Raw genomic sequence first — 21,377 nt, 5'->3', positions numbered from 1 at the left:
ATACAGTGTTACAGCACAGGCACCTGCCACCGTTGTCGGTGCACTCGACGGCGGCACTGAAACCTCCTTCTTTGCTTTGAACGTAATCCCATTTGCTAGGCGTTAGTGCTTTCGCTGCTTCTGCTTTGCATCGGGTCGGGTTTGAACCCAATTCTGTTCTGTTTAAAGAAATGTCTTTCACCGCAAACATCCACGCATAATGCTCTTGGTGCCTGGTTCTGAGGTTTGAGAGCCTTGAGCTTGAATTGAGCTGAGCACGTCTCTAATGGAAACCAAGAGAGTCATGTAATAATAATAATAATTGCTCACACTTATATAGCTCTTTTCTGGACACTTCACTCAAAGCGCCTTACAGGTAATGGTGACTCCCCTCCACCACCACCAGTGTGCAGCCCCACCTGGAAGATGCAACAGCAGCCAGAGTGCACCAGTACTCTCCCCACACACCAGCTCTCAGTGGGAGGAGAGCAGAGTGATGAAGCCAGTTCAGAGATGGGGATTATTAGGAGGCCATGATTGGTAAAGGCCAGGGGGAAATTTGGCCAGGACACCGGGGTTACACCCCTACTCTTTTAGAGAAACGCCCTGGGATTTTTAATGACCACAGAGAGTCAGGGCCTCGGTTTTACGTCTCATCCGAAGGACGGCTTCATAGCTAGACGACACTCTGTGAGAGGCCTCAGTAAAGCTTGACTGTCTCATCAGGCAGGGTTCCTAAAGGGGCCGGCACAGCTCTGATCCAGGTCGGGGGCCGTGAGCACTGACTGCCATCATCGGCAACCCCAGCACAAGCTTGTTTGTTCTCCTTTGTCTCACAGTTTGTCTGAAACTCTATAAACCCTGGCTCTCCAGGACCAGGCCTGCAGACTTCACTCAAGATCTACTGCTTGAGCTCATTCTCTTTCTAAAGCGTGGTCTTGGCTTTAAACACACCTGTGACTGACCAGTGTGTTCTATAGAAATGTACAGCCTCTCACCTGATCACTACAACACGCACCTGAAGGGTTTGTCCCTGTGGAGCGGTGGTGAAGCCGTTCTGATTGCTTTTCCCTACTCCTCCCCGGTTCATATGGAAATCAGGAGGCTAAGTCATCATTCATTGCCAAATGTATTAATTCCTCATTCAAAGCGTTACCGTACATTAGTAAACAGTTTCCATTTAGAGGAAGTGTTAACCTTTTTAGCTGCAGGGACAATCTGCACCTTTTAAAAACAAGTACGGTGAAGACAAATGACTGTGATGGTGATACAGATATTTATCAGGTTGTGTGCATTACATTCATGTCAAGTTAGCAGTTTCTTGTCCTTGATCTGAGACGTAACTGTACTTCCCCCTTCCTTTATGGTTATTTATATTGCATTGACATTTTAATTTTGCTGCATAGAATAATGCAAAATCTTCACACCTCAAACATTGCAACTGTTCTTATACAGATGGAAGAAGATGTATACTGTAGAGACACAAACAACAATATAAACTGTAGATAATAGAGTTATAGATGTAGAGGCAGGTAGAGATGGAGAGAGCAGTTTTAGAGTAGAATATTATTACTACTGTACATAAACTATTATCTATTATATTAGTATATGAAAGATTCATAGCTGCACTATGTTTACATGAAAAAATAATGCAATTCAGCTTTATACAATATCTGTGTTTGTCAATATAAAACTACCCTACAAAGGCACACTATCTATCATAGGCTGTTTCTTAATGATCCATCCTCATACAAAGTGTGACTTGGGAAGAAGGCCTTTTTATACTCAAATCAGGGAGCACTGGGGAAAAAGCCAATGAGACCAGGTCCACTCCATTTAAAAACAGCCACGGAAATCCGATAGTTTGCTACAGTCCCAGAGCTGTGTACAGGGGCGTCTTGGTCAATGTAGCTTGGTCAATGGAGGGAGAATTGTTATTACCAAATTCTACATGCCCAATCACTAACCCTCTCAGTTTTTCCAAAAAACCTTTGGCTAGGGATTTTGCTTCCATCCTTTTGAGTTCCCAAATCCCTTGTAAAAACCTCTAAGTCCTGTTACGTGCACAAGGAAGCACAACTGTTTAAAGAACACCAGTCTGTACATGACACCACTCCCAATGGTCACCACAGTCTTGCCACTCTCGGAGAGCCAGGTGCTGGGAAGCCAGCTCTGCTGTGCTAAAAGGCAGGAGGCGGTGCTTCAAGAACTTAAGTGCCTTCTGGAGAAAGCAGCTTCACTTTGTCCCACTCCATCATCTAGCACCCTGACCCATCAACATGCTTTGCCCTGAAGCCCCAGCCCTTCCGTTTCTGGTATGACGCAACTCCCAGGAGCCCCAGGCAACTCCCGCTTGGGTGTGGGCATGGGCAGTGAGGTGGCACCGTGCTTCTGGAGGTTGGCCTTGCCCTTTTCTGGCTGCACCTCCCCAAGAAGGTAGTAGGTCTTGTGAAAGGGGTGGGGGCTGCTGAACAGGTGGGACACCGCCGAGAGGTGCCCCTCCTGCTCCCCCTGCCCAGGCCTCCCGTTGTAGTAGTCGGCGTTGATCATGATGTAATAATTGGAGTTGTGGCTGTTGATCGAGGGCTGGCTCTGCAGTGGCAGGTGAAGAGGCTCTTCTGAGTCCTGCACAGATACAATATTGAGAAACCATTCCCTGTACACTGTGATTGTAAGACCGTTACACCTCACCCTGACCTCCGCCTCTTTCCCTGCGTTTATCTCTTTACACCCCTCCCTTCTCTCCTGTGGGATGTGCTAGATGAGATGGGCCTGTTTTGCATGTTTTGCCTTTTCCCTGGCAGCTTGATCCACTTAACAGGGGGCTTTAACCTAGACCAGGGCTCATTCAAGCAGTAGTAATCTCTGTTTGCCAAGAATCCTCATCCACGTAACAGCTCCATGTGAGGGTTAAGGAATCATCTGCTGAAGTACTGTACACCATAGGGTAAAGGGCTTCTGCTGTTGAGCTTCTGTTTGTAACCCTGTAGTGTTGCTGCTGTGACATCACCTATTTATAACTCCACCATGCTTGGCCTTGGCCTAATCAAGACCATAGCACAGCCCACGTTCTAATGCTGGAGTCGTGAACACTCCCATCGTTAGCTTTGCAGAGATATCGGTTTTTAATAGAATGTGTTGAGGAAGCTAAAAATAATAATGCATAAATCTATGGCCAGTTCGTGTTGTTTTTAAAAGTGTGGTTAAGTCGATCTGTACTCTACGGTGTATGAGCAGGCATACGCAGACAGCACTGTGCAGGAAACTTCAACCTCAAAAAAACCTTCCTGGTTCTAGAGCAGGTCTGCTGTGCAGTTGAGCCACAAACAGTGTTTCATCAACTGCCTACCTGCAGTTAGCAATGCACAAGAAGCTGATTAACTCCCTTCAGCACGGCATCAAATACAATGTGAAAAATGCATTACCAGCTCTTTCCTATTAATTAACCATTTATGCGAGCATAGATATGCATAAATAGCAACAAAGATGAAGACATTGATACAGGCCTGATGTGAAAGAGCACCTCTGGGGCTTTCCATAAATGTGCGTATCATGTAAGTGGTAACCAAGGCAATAGAGGGTCAATACAAAGCACCTTGACTCAATGAAAACCACAAGACATCAGCTCCTTTATCTGCTGGCTCCTGGGCTCTCTGGGTTGGGTGATTGAATGTTTATGCATTTGCTTTAGAATTATTACTCAATATTTATATACATCTAAAACAATTTTGGTATAATGTGGCAAAGAACTCAATTGTATGGATAGAAACCCCCTATGTTGGCAGAAAGAAAGTCAGCCCCAACTGTAACACAGTGTGATTGGATGTGATTGACCAGGGTATCAGGGATTGTCTCTGTCCCTGTATGCGGACCCATCACCCGGAAGCAGAACTGGCTCAGTCTCACAGCTCTCTGGGTTAACAGGCACGGTTAGGGTGGTCACAGCTCTGAAACTGTGATTTCATTTTTCTTTACACGAGAAACAGGTTGAAAGGTTGTGCTGTGTATCAGAAGGAGGTCTAACCCTGGTCTTCACCAGGTTGTAGGTAAGATATCTGGTGAACTTAAATCATTTTGGACACAGTCTGTGAATACTGACTTCAGCTGTTGTGTAGTCTGCTGTAGAGATGCACAGTGCTCTGCAAGCAGCCGTGAGATATGTAAGTCAATTTCACTTACAATATAAATTTGTGCTGACTGCTGCTGGAGAGGGAGGTGAGAATACTTATGTCTGCGACTCCACAGTAGTTCATTTATGTTGTTTAAAGTACAATTCCGAAAAAGGGCAGCATGTCAACAGAGCCCACATCCATGCTGTCTCACAGCTGTGGGTGCCTGGGTTCGACTGTTTTGTGAAGAGTTTGCTTGTGCTTCCCATGTGCAGGTGGGTTTTCTAGTTTCCCCCACCTTCCAAAGACATGCTAGGTTGATTGCCCTTCATGTGCATGTGCATGTGTCCTGTGACAGACTGATGTCTTGTCCAGGGAATAATCCTGTCTCACAGCCCGTATTCCAGGATAGGCTCCAGATCGCTTCATCCATTACCTCCATGGATTAAGATGGTTTTGATAACGGATGGGCTAAACACTTTTTTCAATATTTAAGTGCTGTTACCCTAAGATGGTTAGGAATGAAACCTGCGAAGAATCAATAGCTGTGAATTGGCAATGCTTAATCTGAAGTCACTAGGGAAAAACAAGCTTAGGAAGATTTGGGATCCCTCGGGAAAAAGGCTTGATGAGCTTTTGGGATCAGTAAGTATTAGACTGCCAAATAAGAAAGAGCAGAATGATCTGGAAGCTTCATGTTTACAACTTTAATTTTCTGATACAGAGGAGGTTGTCACTGCCAGTAACCTAACACCTTTTTTTTTTTAGATTTAAAGTGCAAACCAAAGCAGATTCGCAACACCACGCTGGTTTGATCTCTTGCTGCTTGTTTTCTTTATTAGAGTGACTGATCTCAGCGGAAACCAAAAATAACCTTAGAGAGCTCTGCTAGGGTGAGGCTGTCAGGTACAGCACTGACCCTGCCAGCCACACTCAGGGCCACAATAACAGGAAGTAATCTTTTGTTTTCGCACTCCACTGCTGCCAGATCTTAAGTTTGCGTTCTGGACAAGGTGCTTCAGCTGATACTGATGGAAGCCTTCAGCCAACTGCTGGGGGAGAGATCCTTGTGTCAGTGAGCCACTAGGCATTTCTCTCCTAATGAGTCTTCCTGTTCTTTTCTGTGAGAGGCCTCAGTAAGGCTCGACTGTCTCATCAGGCAGGGTTCCTAAAGGGGCCGGCGCAGCTCTGATCCAGGTCGAAGGGCCGTGAGCACTGACTGCCATCATCGGCAACCCCAGCACAAGCTTGTTTGTTCTCCTTTGTCTCACAGTTTGTCTGAAATGCTCTATAAACCCTGGCTCTCCAGGACCAGGCCTGCAGACTTCACTCAAGATCTACTGCTTGAGCTCATTCTCTTTCTAAAGCATGGTCTTGGCTTTAAACACACCTGTGACTGACCAGTGTGTTCTACAGAAATGTGCAGCCCCTCGCCTGATCACTACAACACACACCTGAAGGGTTTGTCCCTGTGGAGCGGTGGTGAAGCCGTTCTGATTGTGCATGGTTTATCATTATAGCCTTTTCTTAATAATTCAAACCTTTTCCATTAAACCCTTTAACAGCATCTTTTCAGACCTTTCAAAAAGAAGTTATGCAACCTCAGCTACAGAGACAAATCAGTGCAGTTAAATTTAATCTCTTTAACTGAAATCTCACATGCAGCGGATGTTCACACTCTCAGGAGCATGTCTTGTTGTGCTGTGATGAAATGCAGTGCAGAAAATTGCACTTTGCTCTTACTTTTTGAATTACCCCGCATCGCACGATGCAAGATGACAATGTCCTGCACTGTTCTGTGGTGTATTACTGTGCATTATTGCGTTCTGCCTGGATGAGCTGCGGTAGTCTATGCTATCAGATCACTTACCTCTAAGTCCTCTATGCTGATTGACTGCTGGACATTGAATACTCTTCTCCTGAAAGACAGCAACAACAGCAGAGTGTTTGTTTGGGCTAGAAGAAAGCCTGATTTGATCTAATGCTGCATTCTTCAACCATTTTCTCAGGAGATCGTTTAAGAGATATTACAAACTTTCAGCTGCATTTTACTCTCATTCGCCTTATTTTCCATCCAGCTCTGTTGTGGCTTAAACAACTGTGCTTAGCTATACTGCGGCAATAGTAGGTTTTATTACAGTAAGAGCCTGTCAAGTTTGTCCAATAACATTTTTAGAAATTGTAGACTAATTTTAAAATAACGGTCAATGATTATAATTTTGTGCTAGGGTGCCTAATAACACTTTGAATGGTTTATTAGCTGAAAAGTTAAAAAAACACACAAACCCTATCAGCTAGGGTAATCATTTAATTAACCCTGTGGATATTAAAGCCTATTGTGATGGAAATTAAAACAGAAGTCAGAAAAACAGCAACATACCAGGACTGTGTATTAGGTTATGATGGAGGTAAAAGTGGTTTTAAATTGAAAGGATGAGGGCTAAGATACAGTTTGAAAGTTTTGGATTAGCATTAGAATTCTTTACTGTGCTTAAATGAACCTCAGTACATAGCAGTGACACTGGCAGGGACACCACTGGATCACCAATAGGACCCCAAAAGTTTTCTCCTCTGTGTGCACAGGGACCAACCTGGAGTTACAGCTTCTCCTGTAGGCGATGACAGTGATCATCAGTAACGCCACGCAGGGGACCGCGGCAATGCCGGCCAGCACCAGCCACCCTCCCGTCACGTTCTCTTCATCCCCCAGGCGAGCCTCAACTGGGTAGGGAGAGACAGTGCATGTCATCATCAGATCTCAGTACCCATACAGACAGATAGAGCATGTCAGATCTCACTACCCATACAGACAGATAGAGCATGCCATTGTCAGATCTCACTACCCATACAGATGGATAGAGCACGCCATCGTCAGATCTCACTACCCATACAGATGGATAGAGCACACCATCGTCAGATCTCACTACCCATACAGATGGATAGAGCAGGACATCGTCAGATCTCACTACCCATACAGATGGATAGAGCACGCCATCGTCAGATCTCACTACCCATTAAGATGGATAGAGCACGCCATCGTCAGATCTCACTACCCATACAGATGGATAGAGCACGTCAGATCTCACTACCCATACAGACGGATAGAGCACGCCATCGTCAGATCTCACTACCCATACAGACAGATAGAGCACGCCATCGTCAGATCTCACTACCCATACAGACAGATAGAGCACGCCGTCGTCAGATCTCAGTACCCATAGAGACGGATAGAGCACGCCGTCGTCAGATCTCAGTACCCATACAGACAGATAGAGCACGCCATCGTCAGATCTCACTACCCATACAGATGGATAGAGCACGTCAGATCTCACTACCCATACAGACGGATAGAGCACACCATCGTCAGATCTCACTACCCATACAGACAGATAGAGCACGCCATCGTCAGATCTCAGTACCCATACAGACAGATAGAGCACGCCATCGTCAGATCTCACTACCCATACAGACAGATAGAGCACGCCATCGTCAGATCTCACTACCCATACAGACAGATAGAGCACGCCGTCGTCAGATCTCAGTACCCATAGAGACGGATAGAGCACGCCGTCGTCAGATCTCAGTACCCATACAGACAGATAGAGCACGCCGTCGTCAGATCTCACTACCCATACAGACAGATAGAGCACGCCATCGTCAGATCTCAGTACTCTCAGTGCTCTGAGAGACCCGCACTGAAGGATGTGTGCCTGTGAAGCATGTTCACAGGCACACACAGGGCTCGGTATACCACTGGGATCATCAAAGCTGTTATATTGTGTTTTTGTTGGTGCTTAACCCAAAATTAGGACAGGTCTATGATGGGAAATTAATGCCATCCTGCACAGGGCTCTCTCACCGCCTCTGATCGCGGCCCCTCTTTCCCACAATAACTATCTTGTGGCAGAGAAAACAGCTGAGCAAGAGATTTCTAGAGCCGATTGCCAGGAAACAGTCTTAACTGCTGGTTGGCGGGGACCAGGAATGTGGCATTGTGTGGTATTACACCACAGCGTGTGACAAGAGCAGCGGACTGCGGCATGTGCTTGCCAGTCACCTGTGAAACCTGTGGCCAGCCAATCGTGGTGCCATATCCCAGGACAAAAGACAACACTGGGGCAACAGACAGGGACACCTTTGTACAGGATGTCATTTTACCATCTAGGTTTTGACTCCAGAGTTGCTCCTTAGCAAATCTACTCTCACAAACAGTAGTGTCTCTCGCTGTCACTGTTTCAGAGACTCCGGTAAGCACAATTTTATTTCAGCTCTTCCAAAGCTTACAAGCCCGTAAGGTAAGGAAATGAGCCATTTTTTTAACAACATTGCCATACCACGCATAATATTCACAATTCACTTGTCAATGCTGGCAGCGTCAATGCTAAGTTCATTGCAATGCTTTGTGTTTGACACAGAAATTCCCCCACTGCAGAGAATTTACATGGTGCTCCCACATGTTTTCCAGAATTTATGTCATGTGTTCATGTTACAGTTTAGTTTGCTTTACTTTGCCATAGCTCCCTTTTAACCACAATTGTGCTGCAAAGCCTTGTACTTTCATAGAGCTTGAAAAATATGTCTTAAGCCGTGAAATGGACCAGCGAAGGTGATGGAAAGCTCTGGAAACAGAGGTCAAGCCTGTAAAAGAGCATTAGCGCTTTTAACATTTTTAGGATTAGAAAGAATTTGATAGGCAGAAGACAAAAACCGAATTGAAAGTCACCACATGAAACAAATCTGCCTCCCACTCCTGCCTCTCTTTCCCCCTTTGATCAAAATGGAAACTCAGTTTGACGTTGTTGGGGTAAGTCTCCGTGTGACCTTTGACCCCTGGCCTTTTCGTTACCGTGGTTTCATAACGGGAAGTTATGATGGGACAACAGACGTCCTGCTTCAGGGAACCCAGAGTCTACGGGTGAGGGAATCTGGAAGACAGAGGAGCTGAGGACCTGGCTGAAGTGGTACCTGTGGGCGTGGTGACGTCCAGGCACTGCTGCAGGCTGCCGGAGGGGAAGGTGATGAAGGTGCAGCAGTAGGTGTCGTTGGCATCCAGACGCCCCCCCTTCAGGACAAGTACGGAGCGTGTGGACGAGGGGCTGAAGAGCTCCAGGCTCGCTTGGTGCTCAGTGGGGATGTGAGTGCCAAGATTGATGTGGTACACCGCCAACTTGCTGTGATTGGCGCCTTGTACCCTCTCCCAGTTAACCTGGGACACCTTCTCATCCCCAGACAGGGCGCAGGTCACCGTCAGGTCAACCCCAGAACCCCTCTCCTGCCACATCGTGATTCGAGTGTTGGATGTTCCTGGCGAGATAGAAAACGAACGTGGTTATTTTTTTTACTTTGTTACCTATTTAACAGATTTTACTTAGAACTTCTTCCAAACTAAAAGAAAAGTTCAGCGTGTCTTTCCAGCCGTGTCCGTTGACCATCGATTGCGTCAACCTTTTTCACAGCAGGTGACTGAAGCACCGCGGTATTGGCCACGATATCGCTGATAGCACCTGCAGAGTGAAAAAAGCCCCAAACAGAGGTTCCCATTGATGGTTCTGCGTTCCCTTTGGCTTAGCAGCTTCAATGTGTTTCATGTGTGACATGTTAATCGTCAATCCTATCGGTCCACATATCCAGTAAAACCATCCTGTGATCATCACCATCACCACCGCTGGTCTTGGACAGAGGTGATTGTGTTTTCTTGTTAATGAATTTGGTCACTTTAAGGCAGCAAAGTCTGGCCTTGAACGGCTCCAGGTGCGGGAGTCTCGGGGGCCTCAGGAGCCTGCGGTCGGATCTGCTTTGCCACCATGCTCCTCATACCTCCCTGCAGGGCTCGGGAGTTGCCTTTGTGTTGGCGCGTCGCTCGGAGAGCCTGTGTATCGGGAAGAGACACCCTGTCCCGTGCCTGGCCTGCAGGGCCTGGGCTGTGCATGTCCAGCTCAAAAGAACCAAGCTTAAATACAAACCGATGAATCGATGAGATGCTGAATTTTCTTTCTTGTCTCTGTCACAGAAGTGGAAATTCACTGCTGATACGACTTCCTTGCCTCTCCCTCCTTCTCCTCCTCCTCCTCATTTTTCATATTGTAAGTTACTTAGTTTGTAATGGTTGATAAATGTGACGTGCTTTGGAAACAATTTTAGTTTCACTGATAGGCCTTGAGAAACAGAGATTTCCCGTGCCGATCATTTTGATTGAGGAAGCTGGTCTTTCTGTGTTTATTAGGGTGAAGCCCTTATGCTGCTGCTGCGTTTTCACAGTGACTGCCGCGTGTTGTGACGAGCACCTGATTAGCACGACACACCACGCCAGCTGTTGTTTCTCAGTCAGGACCGCCGTGGTGTACGGATTACACTGGGAAAGGCTGTTAAAGCCAGAGGGAAGGAGAGCGGTGGTAAGCTGCTGTAGAAGTGCGAAGACACTTGGATAACCTGGCCCTGTCACCCGCCCGGAAGACGATGACGTCGCTTTCGAGAGGTGCACCCCTCACTGCCGAGACCGTTACGCTAGGGCAACTGGCTGAGCTCTCCCCCACCTCCAGCAGACGTTTCAGAACCACAAATCAAAGTCGGACGATTTCCGTTTCGCGTCCCGTGCCGTACTATCCATTCGTGGAGCTTCTACAATGTAGTTAGGAAAATCGGGAGCGTATTTCGCCAGGAGCCAAGAAGCTCTGGGATACCCCTTCTTTGTGCTCGGGATCATAACAAACCCGGGTTGGTGGCCAAGGGTTTCTGGGATCAAGGAGTGGGGTCTGGAGTTAGGGAAGGGTTGGGGATTCAATTTTCACATTGAACCGGGCTTCACCTCCTGGGAAACCTTTCTCTTGGTCTTTACTTCAACTTAGCCCTGCATCACCTTCATCGAAGCCTTAACTGAACTAACATTTAACTCAAGCAGATGTTTTCTGAAAAATCTTTACTCATTAAGAGGTGTCAAACGTCAAGGTGACACGGGAATTTGTGGCTGTAACTGGAAAATTGCAACTTTTTGTCCTCTGGGAAGCGGGGGGAATTGCCACTTTCTCGGTTTTTCAGGAAGGGGAGAGGTGAGGGTGGAGGGGAAAAGGATAACTGAAAAAAAAATCTATTTAACCAATTAATGAGTTCAGTTAAGAGTTTGAGTTACCGGACTCTGTTGGAGCAAAAACCAGGACACAGTCAGCAGTAGCAAAACCTAGTGGTTCAAATCTCACGTGATATAAAGCATGAAGAAACAGCATCTGGAGTATAAGGAGGGTTAAAACATGGAAAATCTTCCAAATCACCCCGACACTTGACATGGTAAACCTTCATTAGAGAGCAATGGATGTGTCACAGGCTCAGATTGGGGGGTGAGATGGAAATTGGTCCTCCGATCTCAATACGAAAAGAAGCACTACTAGGCCCAGATACAGCAGGTCACCTTCTCTTTCCAATCTGGATGCTAAAAGTAGCAGTAGATGTAGTAATGAAAAATGAGCATCGGGTTGCTACAGCATTTTGGACAAAAACTTAGACATATTTTTGCAAATGTCCTTCAGTCCAGTTTCCTTTTCTCTGGCTGAAGATGACAGTGCAATGCTTCATTCATTTGTTTAATTTCCCATAAGTTGTTTTATGTGCAGCCGATCTGTTTGTAAACAGACCAGTGATTGTGCCTTATCAGCCCAGCAGCTACCACCTGGTCCACTCCATGGTCTGATCACAGACAGATCGGGTGAACTGTCAGAAGCCGTATAGTGGTCAACCTATCCAGAGCCCCCCCGAGCGCCCTCTGTTCATATCGCTCGTCCCAGGGATATGTCTAGCCCAGCCTCGGCGTGTGTACGCTCTTACCTGTCTGCAGGCAGGCCAGGATGAGCAGGAGACAGGCCAACTGTGTCCGCATCTTTCCCCTGCCAGGATGGCTCTGCGCTAGACAGGTTGTTTCACAAGAATGTTTCAGTCTCGCTTTCTCTTTGCCCCTCCCACTCATGCTCTGCCTCCTTCCCTCTCACGGTCTCTCTTTCTCACTTTCTCTCACTCCCCACTCTCTCTAGCCTATCTTTGCACTATCAGCCCCCCTCAATGCCTCTTCACTCCCTCTGCCTCTGTGTCTCTTTCCCTCAGTCTCTGCTGCTGTCCTTCACTCTCTGCGGTCTGCGTTTGCATGTCTGTCTGCACATTTTCAACCTTGAGCTACTTTCAGTGACTTCCATTGGTCCAATTTACCATCCTGATTCCTCTGATCAAAGATTAATTTATAAATCAGACTGGTGGTGCATCATGCTCTCTGTGTGTCTACATCAAAGCATTGCTGTTCGTCTGTCTCAGTGCAGTGTTTTCTGTCTTTATGTGTCTCTCCGATTGTATTACTCTCCTCCTTTGCTTTCTCACTCTCTCTTAGGCCCTCCCCCCCCCATATACAGTATCTTATTGTGAAATAAAGCAGCTGCAGGTTCTGCAGGAAGGAAATGAGAACAAAAGAGGTGCTGGCCTTTTGCTTGCGGTCCGCTCTCTGTGTGTCAGAGACGATTGTTTCCATTGCGATTCCGATCTTATCGGAAAACCGCGCAGTCACAGGCGAGCCACCGCACTCCCCCTTGACAGCAAGGGAGCGCAAATCACACATTTTCCCCAGCTTTCTGGTTCCCTTCAACCTCTTTCCAGGTTGAGAGTTTAGCTCTTCAGAAAACAAACAACAGTGTTCAGAAACCCTATGTTTATTCCAAACATAAGAAAGGTCACAAACAAGCTGAGATTGTTTGGCCCCGTCTAGTTTGTCTGGCTGACGATCACCAATGAATCTGAAGATTTCGCCCAGCCGTGTTTCACCCACCCTCCTGTCTTCAGTCGTTTTCAGCTCAGTTTCGCTGTGGATTCCGAAGACCATTAAGGTGACTCTGTCATTTTGGGTGCTCAGTACTTGAACAAGCTGCCTTTGTACAGTAGTTGTTTCAGGTTCAAAACTAAATTATTTTATCCCGTAGTCTTTAACCCCACTATGTATCTGGTTGCTCTTCTATATATTGATTCCTGAACAGCAATATCATTTTTGTAACATGCTGACCAAAATAGTATACTGTATTTAGCAAATAATGAGGTCTTAAATTAGGTCTTATTTGTGCATTTTTAACAAAGCATCCTTATATAAATCCTAACATTTTTGTTTGCCTTTTAAGTGATTCCCCACTGTGTCTAGAAAATATAAAGGATGTGTCAGCATACAGTATGTGCCTAATTCTTTTTCATAGGCAGGTTCTTCTTATTAAATCTATACATTATGTTCTTGCTACCTGAATGGAATACTCTGCAGGTGTCTACATTAAATGTCATTAGCCAGCTGCTTGCCCATTCTCTAATTGTGTCTAAATCTTTTTGAATTTCTTTTTCAGTTTCTGTAGCATTTTTCCTATTTTGTATTGTTAACGAGCCTGATTAAGTGTACTATAATTAGGAAGAGTGGCACTCCACTAAGGACATCACCCTAGTCTGAGTGCCTGACTTGACTTCTATTAGACCAAAGGATGTATGTTTGGACGTTGCATTACAATGACAGATGCCACTGCACTGTTTAGTGAATCTAGGTGAGGTAGGTGAGGACCACTAAGTAGGCTCCGCACTCCAGGTCAGCTACATGAAATTCGTTTTGCCCCAGTTCATCATCTCACTCCCCATGTTCTCTCTCTCTGTCTTTGTGATTGGGATACAATACTGTAAAAAACATGCCGTCCTTCAGATGAGATGTAAAACCGAGGCCCTGCATGTCTGTGGTCATAAACATTCGAAGGGTGTCTCTCAAAAAGAGTTGGGGTGTTACCCCAGTGTTCTGCTTGTCTCCTGTCTCTCCAGCTCTCTTCCTCTTTGTGCATTTGATTTTTCCGATGTTTATTCGATGGGAGGTACTTGCTATGGTGATACAGCAGCTGTGTAAATATGGACCAGAGTGGACCAGCTTTCAAGTACTGAAAGAGCTGGAGGTTAAACAAGGATGGACAGATGGTGTACATAATGACTCTGTGGTGGCTATACTGAATGAGGGTTTTCAGTGAAGGTTGTTTCAGTACTGTAGAGTTGATGTACTTTCTGCTGTTTGCTTAAAATGGTTGAAATTGCATCACTCTCACCCCATGTACACACCCCTCTATAAATTCAGTGACCTGTTTCCCTTTTCTTCTCTTCTCTTCTTATTTCTGTAATCAAAGGTCCCGTTCTACAATTTCAAACACTGCAATCATTGGCCCATTAGTTAGAAGAGGGCACAAAGTGTTTCTTTTCCCTTTCGTCTCTAACTGGAGACCTGCATGACCAGGGTCAATACTATATGTGTTATCCAGAGTTCCTGCTAGATGACACCTGTTCACAGCCATTCTTTTTTGGCAAAGAATGTTTGGGCAATTTGCTCAGAACACATTACGGTGGCCTAGTTATTGTCATGATACAAACCCACAAGCAGTATAGTATATTTAGCTACATTTGAACAACTTTAAACACTTTTAAGTCAAATCCACTTCCCAGCAACTATGATGCAGTAGTGTTTACTGCTGGACACTCAAATGGGGCACTAATAGCATTATATAAACTGGCTGGACTGTAAACTCTGTTCTCTTTGTGCATCTAAACTTAGCCTACATTTTGCAATTTCCCTGCCTATTGCTCTTTCCCAGAGGCAGGGATGGGTTATCTCTTACTGTTCCCTTTTCTCCTTCTCCCTGTGCTTCACACCCCCCATCCTCTGTATCCCCTCTCTTTCTCTGTCTCCCCAACTCCCTGAACCCTCTTACTTCTTCAGCTTGCCTTCCCCCTCCTCCAGTGTTCAATATTGTTGAGAGTATTTTCCATGTCTGTGACCTTTGGGATTGGGACCTGGGGGGAGGGGGGCTCATTTAAATCAGAATATTGACTCCTACACCAGTCGCCACAGGCAGGAAATCCATTTCAATTAACAGCCTCCCATCTTTAATAAACAAATGTCCCTAAGCTGGAGATGTACCGACCTCTGTCTGTGACGGCAGGCCCAGTCCTAGCTGCATTAGCCCCATAGCTGGCATCTGATGAGTGTTGAACTTTTCCAATCAATTTCTATTCTTAGATGGGAGCTATGGGGTTTTTCCAGCTTTCTTTTGTACTCTTGCTGTCTTAGTCTTATTTATTTAACTGGAAGAGTGTAACTCCACTGTCCACGTCTGGATAAGTTCTATAGCTACTGCACCTTGAATCAAATGAGAGCTCAAAATATTAGATCTGTTATGGTTAATTGGCACTGTAAGTCAATGACACTAACCATGGCTTTGCCAAGTATTAATTATACTTTTCCATGGTTTAACACTTTAGTTTATAGTGCATTAACCCTGATTACACTCTACTTGGCACTCCTGTTTCCACAATGATAGGCCATGACAGCCGATAGCCAGGAGTACACAATGCACCTGTGCCATTCTTTGGAGCAGCACACACAGCGCAGCGACACAGTGGCCAGGCTCCCACTGCACTGCGCTGACTGGTCTCCCACTCACTCTTTCCACACTCACCCCCTTTCTTCCTACAAAACAAGAGAGAGCTATAGACCTCACTAATCTGTTCACGCTTGCATCACTCTCTGTCCCTCTCCACCTCCCTTCCTGGAGACACAGGTGGAGTAAAGGAAGGCACGCATTTATCAGTTCTTTTCAACACAAGATGCCCAGCAACTTTCTTCATGTTGAATCCCTAGGAAGACTCAGGGATCAGATCCCTGGGGAGAAAAAACGCTTAGTGAGGAAATGCAAAGACCCATGCTAGGTGGGCCAGATGGACCTCCCTCCATTGTGACCTTCCTCCTGTTCTCCTGCTCTAATTCAGGACATACTCTGGGCGTCTGCTGTGAGAGGGGGGGTAGAAACAGGTGTGTGCCATCTTCCCCTTCACTTTCTGCCCGTCCTGTGCTAGTTCTGAAAAAGCACACAGAGCTTTTACACCAGCGATGAGGGTACCATTGCCGTTGTGAACCATAGACGTGTGAAACCACCCTAAAGAAGCCCTTGTTGTGGTGGATCATGGAAAGACATTGTCTGATGTAGTTCAGCACAGAGAAGGCATGAAGAAGGAAATTCATATCCAGAGACTGAACAGGTGCAATTGTCAGCAGCTTTTTGAAAGTGTTCTAAGAGATCACACCATTTTCTCCTGCTCTCTAGTGATACTTTGGTAGCCTGTTATAAATTTCTTCTCCTCCATTCTTCCTTCTCCCTGACTCTCCCCTTCTCTCTCTCAGCTTTGGGGTCCTTCAGGTGTAACCTGTATATGGCTCTTTCTTTGTCTCGTCTCCCAAAGTGCCTCCTTTATCTCCCTCTCTCCCGTGTCTATACATTCCAACTTGTCTTCCCACCCTCTTCCTCTCTCTGTCCTTCTTTCTTCATCTATAATGTAAGATTTCCCTCGTGGGTCACTCTCAGCCTTTTGTGTGCTTGTGCCTGTCTGCCTCCTGTCTGTGGTTCTTATTCCAGTGCTTGTGAGCCCTGAGCCTCCAGTGCAAAGAGGTGGGGCTGTCTGGGTAACACACTGAGGGGAGGTGTGAGTGTGGGGTAAGGAAAGGTGGGGAAAGTTATGTAAGATGCCTGCTGTCAGGTGCCAGTTTCTTCTCTGACAATGGATCCTCCGACATCTCAAGGGCACAGATATTTAGGAAAAAGGACCCGACACGTGCTGCTCCGTATGTGTTAAGCCTTGTGGGCAATTCGCCTAGCAGTCAAGTCACCATGAATCTGATGAAGCCACAGAAAAATGCCTTTGTGCTTTAAGAACAAATAAGGTGGAACTTTAAATATCACAGCAAAAAAAAATAATCTTTCCTTACTGGGTGCCAACAAGATATCATTAAAACATTAAATTGTTACTTTCAGTGTATATTTAAATATCTATCGTTCTGCAATAATAGGCCTAGATCTGACAGTCATGCATATCCCCTCTGACAAGGAGATGCCCTGGTTATCATCAGTAAAAAAATGAGAGATGCACAAAAGAACTTACTGACTTTCACCCAGGCTGTGCTTTAAGGAAGTGCGAGGTGTGTGACTGTCAGTCATCTCTAACTAACTATAACTGTCATCTCTTTCAGTCATTGCCGATTGTCCTTCCTGCTTTGAGCATAAGCCGGCAGTGGCTAATGTGGCACTACACGCGAGGGGCGTGTTCAGTGTGGAGGCGGAGCCCTGGAGGAAGGGCGACGCCCCGCCTTTGGAGTCACAGCTGCACACACTAATCAAAGATGAGCTGCAGCTGTGAGGGCTCTTTAAAAGCACACTGAGCACCCCCCCCCAAAAGAAGACAAGCAGGGCACACCCCCGGAAGGGGAGGATCGTACACTGGCAGTCCCGGAGGGGGTTGTATCCCAGTGTGAGGCCATTTTTCTTCTTTTTCTTTTCTTTTTCTTTTATCCTGTCCCGTCCTGTGTCTATACCGGGACAGGCTTACCTTTTCCCACAAGTTCAGTTTTTATTTTGGCCTCGTGCTCTCTATCTCGCGGGGTCCAGTCTGGTCCCTGCCACCAAGTGGGGTCCTTTTCCCCCGGGCTGGACCCTGTTAGATAGGGCAAGTCCAGCCTGGGTGCCACTCCACACGACGGCACAGCGCCACTGTACTCAACAGCACATTTTTGTATTTTTCCTTTTTGTCTGTTTCGTTTTCTTTCGTTTTTACGCTTCGACTTATACGCTCGCCGCGGCTTCTCCCACTGCCACGTTGTTACACTCGCATTCCTCTTCTTGTTTGCTTTGTCGTGATTCGCCGTAGAAACACAACTAGAAAGGAAAGGCGCGTCTCTACGTGAGGAGGGGGATGGAATGGGGGTTAAAGAACAATCAGAATGAATCGGACTGATGGCATCAGGAGAGAGGGATGGGAAGATAGGCTGACCCGAAAACAAGCTGTACGTACGCTTAAAATCACATCAAGAAGATGATCCAGAATATGTAAGGACATCAGAGATGGACAAGCAGCTGGGTAGAGGGACAGATGAGGTTAATGTATTTGCGTCATTTTATTCTTAAAGAGCTAAGAGTGTCAAAAAAAGACCCCAAACACAATCAGGACCACTCCCGGTATGGAATATGAAAGAATACTTTTTTAGATTTTGTTGATGGCATTGTTTTTTTTTTGTTGTTGATTTTTTTTTTTTTTTAGATTTTTTGCTTATTATTTATTTGGGAGGTGCAATACAGGGCACATTGGAAATAGTATCACTGCTATAACTAATTAATTCACAACACAAGATCAGCGCCTTGCTGAGACATTTTGAAGGCAGGATAGCGGCACAGACTACAACACAAAAACACACAATAACACACATGCACACAAGCACTACATACTAGCTAGGCCAGCTATGACAACACCATACAGTGCATATCCCAATGAGAGAGACGTCCATGATCCTGAAAGAACTAGGCATGGTTTAAGAATTAAATATGACACAATTTTTAGTGTCTAAGCTGATTAAGTACAAGGAATGCCAAACAGCTTTGAGCTTAGAGAATTTAAAACTGCTGAGTTTGCCAACATCCTCCGACAGCAATGCTCCGAGGATACAATCTCTTTACCATTATAGTTCATTAACTAATAAACTAATGACCATAGCTGTTTTGGGAGGGAAATGGGCATCACAAGCTGTTTGCATATAGGGGGATGATCTACACAAACCTTGAGCTTCAACTATATTTATTTTTTTACTCAGCACAAAAAAGGGGTGATTTTCAAATCCCACTCTTGTCAGCACAGGGGAATTAGGTTCTCTTTATCCTGATTAGGACCAGCATATCAGTGCCTAGTACTTAGCAGCCAGTCATCCCATTGAGCTTACTGACTATAAGCAGGACTGCAATGATGCTCTTCACTCTAGGGAGTCTGATCAGCCAATCAGTACTGTAAATTAATTCCAACGAGAGTGGTCAGCCTGTTCACTATAACTTTGACTGCCATTCAGCAGCACCAATATAAGCTGTAGATGTAATGGAGGGGATAGGCACTGAGGGCTGGTATAACCAAAAACAAACATCCATCTGAGATATCCTGGACTGAATGTCAAGCCCAGCAGCTACCCATGACATCCTAGGACTCTGCCTCATTCCAACTTCCTGGTTACTTTTTTTTTTCCACGTACGCTAAAGTTCTGCTGGTGTGGACAATAAAACACTTTTCCTCAATGAGCTGCTTCACAACCTCTATAATTTTACCTTCTAATAAGGTATTTGTATTTTGATAAAACAATTCCTATCCTGTTGATAGAATCTACTGGCAATGCTAGGTTAGTGTCACAGCTTTGAGACACTCATCTCCAGGTTTCCTGTGTGTCAAAAGCTCCCTGTGGACAGGCACGCTTCTGCATCTGGGCAACAGGACGTTACCACAAAGTGTCAAATAGGTGATGTGGGAGAGGCAGCGAGTTCACAAGTGTATGGAGCTGACTTACTGATGGGACCACAGTTAGTGGTCAGACATGACGCTGTTATGGCATAGTTGTGAATTAGGTCCACTACTGAAGGAGCTATGATTTTGCTAGCAGGCGCAGACACCACTCCAGCAATGTTTGCAGGCCCGAATGGATTTTTACATCAATTCCATCACCGTAACTCTGAAAACGTCATTTGGACTGGTTTGTGTAATCTTTTTACATTTTCTCAAAAACCAACACGCAGCTCTCACAATGCTTTCCAGCTCTTTTAAATATGACACTATTTTATACTTAGGCAAAAGTAACTAGGCTCACGACCTATATCATTCTTGGGTGGTGATCAAGAGCGTTCTGGGAATTTCTGGGAATTGTGCGTTTCTGAGATTTCCATAAGAAGTGATTGCAATGCACTGGAATTATTGAAAAATGTCCTGTACCAACCTCTGCAGTCCTCACAAACTGTATCCACAACACAACCGTATGTCTATATACAGTATCTATACGTGTTAAGTATCTGTTATGCTTCCAAAACCTTTCAACATTGAGAATTCAAATCTTTTCTGATCCTGTTGTTTTGGAGGAGTGAGAGTGAAGAGAGGATTTCAGGTTCACTTGTTTACAAGCCTCATGGTGTATCAAGGAAAATAAATATTTTTAGTACTTTGGAACAAGCCACATTTAGGATAGACAAGGGTGGAGAAGGGGCAGTAAAGGCTTCAGTGTACAGAGTTCAGTTATGGTAAGGGTGAGGGCAGGGAACATGGTGGGTTTTAGGGCAAGAGTGAAATCCTGGAATTAATTTTGGCTTGTTTGAGTTAGGGTTTGGTTAAAGAATGTAGGTTTTGGGCCAGATTCAGGTTTAGCACCAGATATAGATTTAGTATTAGTTTTAGAACTTAGGGTTTTGTTGTAGAGCTGGACCTGACGTTTGGAATTGTGAATTTCAGGATGAGCTGGGCATAGAGTTTAGAAAAAACCTGGGGCAGCATCAGGGGAAAAAGTGAGATTCACAGCTGAGCAGGATTTCTAGTTCTCTTTAAATTTCAGATGTTGTACATCTACCCGAGACATTAACTCCTGAGGTGTGGAGTGTGTCATTACTGGCCTGACCGACCACCTTAATAAAATATGATTTGGAGTTTGAGAGACTTGACCATAAATAATTCTTGAAAGATCAGCTGGAGAGAGAACGGTGTCCAGTGGCACCATTGGAAAAACCCGACAATTTCAAGTATGCCTTCACTACTAGTCTAATTGAAAACACTCCAGAAGCAAGCAAGACCTGCCTTTTTTTCTCATTTTGTCAGTTCCACAATAAGAACACAGCTGTGTCGATTGTTCTTTCCTCTAAGGATAAAGACCAGTAAAATATGGTGTCAAACTGGGATCTGTTCATTTGGATGCTGGGAGGCGCTGTCGGAGGGGTTGCAGGATAAATAGGTCTAAGTGGATAAATCTGGAGAGCTTTTCCACAGTCACAATGGAAACATTTCTACGGCATTTATCCGTCGGAACATATGAGTTGACCCCTCCAATTCTGTTTAAGTTCTTGTAGTTTTCTCTTTTGCTTTTTACTGGCACCCAACCACAATGAACCTCTGCATGATGGCCTCAGCTCAAAAGGATCGCATGCATTTTATCGACAGATTTCTCTTTTAACGACACCGACAAAAAACACAAACAAGGGATACAACTCAAAAAGCAAAGCAAAAATAAAGGCCTGAAAAAGACAAGGCGACGCGAGTCCGCAGTGCTGTTTCGACTCTTTGACATTATTTTTTTCTTGTTCACTGCTTTCCTGTCTCAAGACTACTACAGCACACATTGAGCGGGGCTTGTCTTCGAAACACTGCAGCAGCACGATCACCGACTTCAACAAGCTCTACAGTTCACAAACATTGGCTTTT

At 45.4% G+C, this 21,377-nt stretch overlaps 1 protein-coding gene across 1 annotated transcript; it reads right to left on the bottom strand.

Moving 5' to 3' along the window:
- Nucleotides 1-1,089: 1,089 nt before the first annotated feature.
- On the bottom strand, nt 1,090-18,036 carry LOC148672321 (uncharacterized). Its single transcript, XM_088627999.1, has 5 exons — nt 11,904-18,036; nt 9,054-9,392; nt 6,680-6,809; nt 5,959-6,007; nt 1,090-2,604 (listed from the first exon to the last, which is right to left on the bottom strand). Exons 1-5 carry the CDS (start codon nt 12,040-12,042, stop codon nt 2,254-2,256), a joined length of 1,008 nt encoding a protein of 335 aa, XP_088484125.1. The 5' UTR covers nt 12,043-18,036; the 3' UTR covers nt 1,090-2,253.
- Nucleotides 18,037-21,377: the final 3,341 nt, after the last annotated feature.

Source organism: Lepisosteus platostomus, chromosome 4 (assembly GCF_059453375.1).
Source record: "Lepisosteus platostomus isolate fLepPlt1 chromosome 4, fLepPlt1.hap1, whole genome shotgun sequence".
Lineage (NCBI taxonomy): Eukaryota > Metazoa > Chordata > Actinopteri > Semionotiformes > Lepisosteidae > Lepisosteus > Lepisosteus platostomus.
This window is presented reverse-complemented; position numbering and strand designations above follow the sequence as displayed.